Source organism: Tetrahymena thermophila (assembly GCF_000189635.1).
Source record: "Tetrahymena thermophila SB210 genomic scaffold scf_8253985, whole genome shotgun sequence".
Taxonomy (NCBI): domain Eukaryota; phylum Ciliophora; class Oligohymenophorea; order Hymenostomatida; family Tetrahymenidae; genus Tetrahymena; species Tetrahymena thermophila.
In genome coordinates, this window is record NW_002476000.1 from 1 (window position 1) to 1173 (window position 1173).

The following is a 1173-nucleotide window of genomic DNA, read 5'->3' on the forward strand; positions in this document are numbered from 1 at the left end:
AAATAAAACATATTATTTACAATTTTTCAAATATTTAATATTTATTCATCCTTTTTCACCATCTGTTTATCATCAATTAAAATATATTTTAAAGACAACTAACCTTTTTGATTTAAGATACTTGCTTTTTACTTCCAGTTATTATGATTAATTGATTTAGCAATTACTTTATATTATATTAAATTAAAATAAAAACTTAAAAAAATTAAATTGAATATAATTTTTAAATTAAAATTATATTTAATATTAAAAAATAAAATAAAGATTAGCACAATAAAAAGAAAATAAATAAATAAATAAATAAAAAGCTACTAAACGAATTAAAAGAGTTATATTATTTTAAATTCAATTTTTTAATAAAAATATTACAACCCACAAATTAATTATTTTTACCTAAGGTAAAGTGTCAAATTTGAGAGATTAGTGCAATTTGCTAAAGCACAGCCTAAGCCTGATGCACCGATTGCACCAATTCCATTCCCACTTTTTAAATATTGAAGAAAAAAATATATAATTAATTACTTATTTAGAAAGGAAAAAATGAAGAAAAAGTATGAAACATATGTAGAATCAATTAATAAATAATAAAACAAATGTTGAAAATAGAAAAATGAGTTAAGTCAAGAAAGATAGAAATTTAAAAAAAATAAGTACAATAAAAAAGAAAAAGAAATATTAATTAAATAAAAGCCAATAAACAAATTAAAAACTTATATAGCTTTAAATTCATTTTTATGACTAAAATAATCACATAAAATAAAAATTTTCTTAAAATCTAAATTCTAACTTTTTAAATATTGAAGATCAAATATCTAATTAATTAATTATTTACAAAGAAAAATGGAAGAAAAAACACGAAATAATAAGAAACAAATTCATAAATAATAAATGAAAATGTTTAAAATAAAAAAATGAATTAAATTAAAATAGATAGATAGATAGATAGATAGATAGATAGATAGATAGATAGATAGATAGATAGATAGATAGATAGATAGAATAGACAAAATAATAACAAATACAAAAAAAATGAAAAATTAAATTAAATAAAAAACTATTAAACAAATTAAAAGATGTTTATTGTTTTCAATTCATTTTTTTAACTAAAAATATTTTTACGAAAGAAAAAGTGCCAAATTTGAGAGATTAGTGCAGTTTGCTAAACCAAAACCT

At 17.6% G+C, this 1173-nt stretch overlaps 1 protein-coding gene across 1 annotated transcript in view; it reads left to right on the top strand. All coding sequences in view use genetic code 6, as the record gives it.

Moving 5' to 3' along the window:
* Positions 1-1029: 1029 nt before the first annotated feature.
* Positions 1030-1173, top strand: part of TTHERM_001600638 (hypothetical protein) — a gene marked incomplete at both ends in the record, with an annotated part of 348 nt that continues 204 nt past the window's right edge. The window contains one exon of the mRNA XM_012800740.1: positions 1030-1173. This exon is cut by the window's right edge and continues 204 nt beyond it. Coding sequence (XP_012656194.1) covers positions 1030-1173 — 144 coding nt within the window.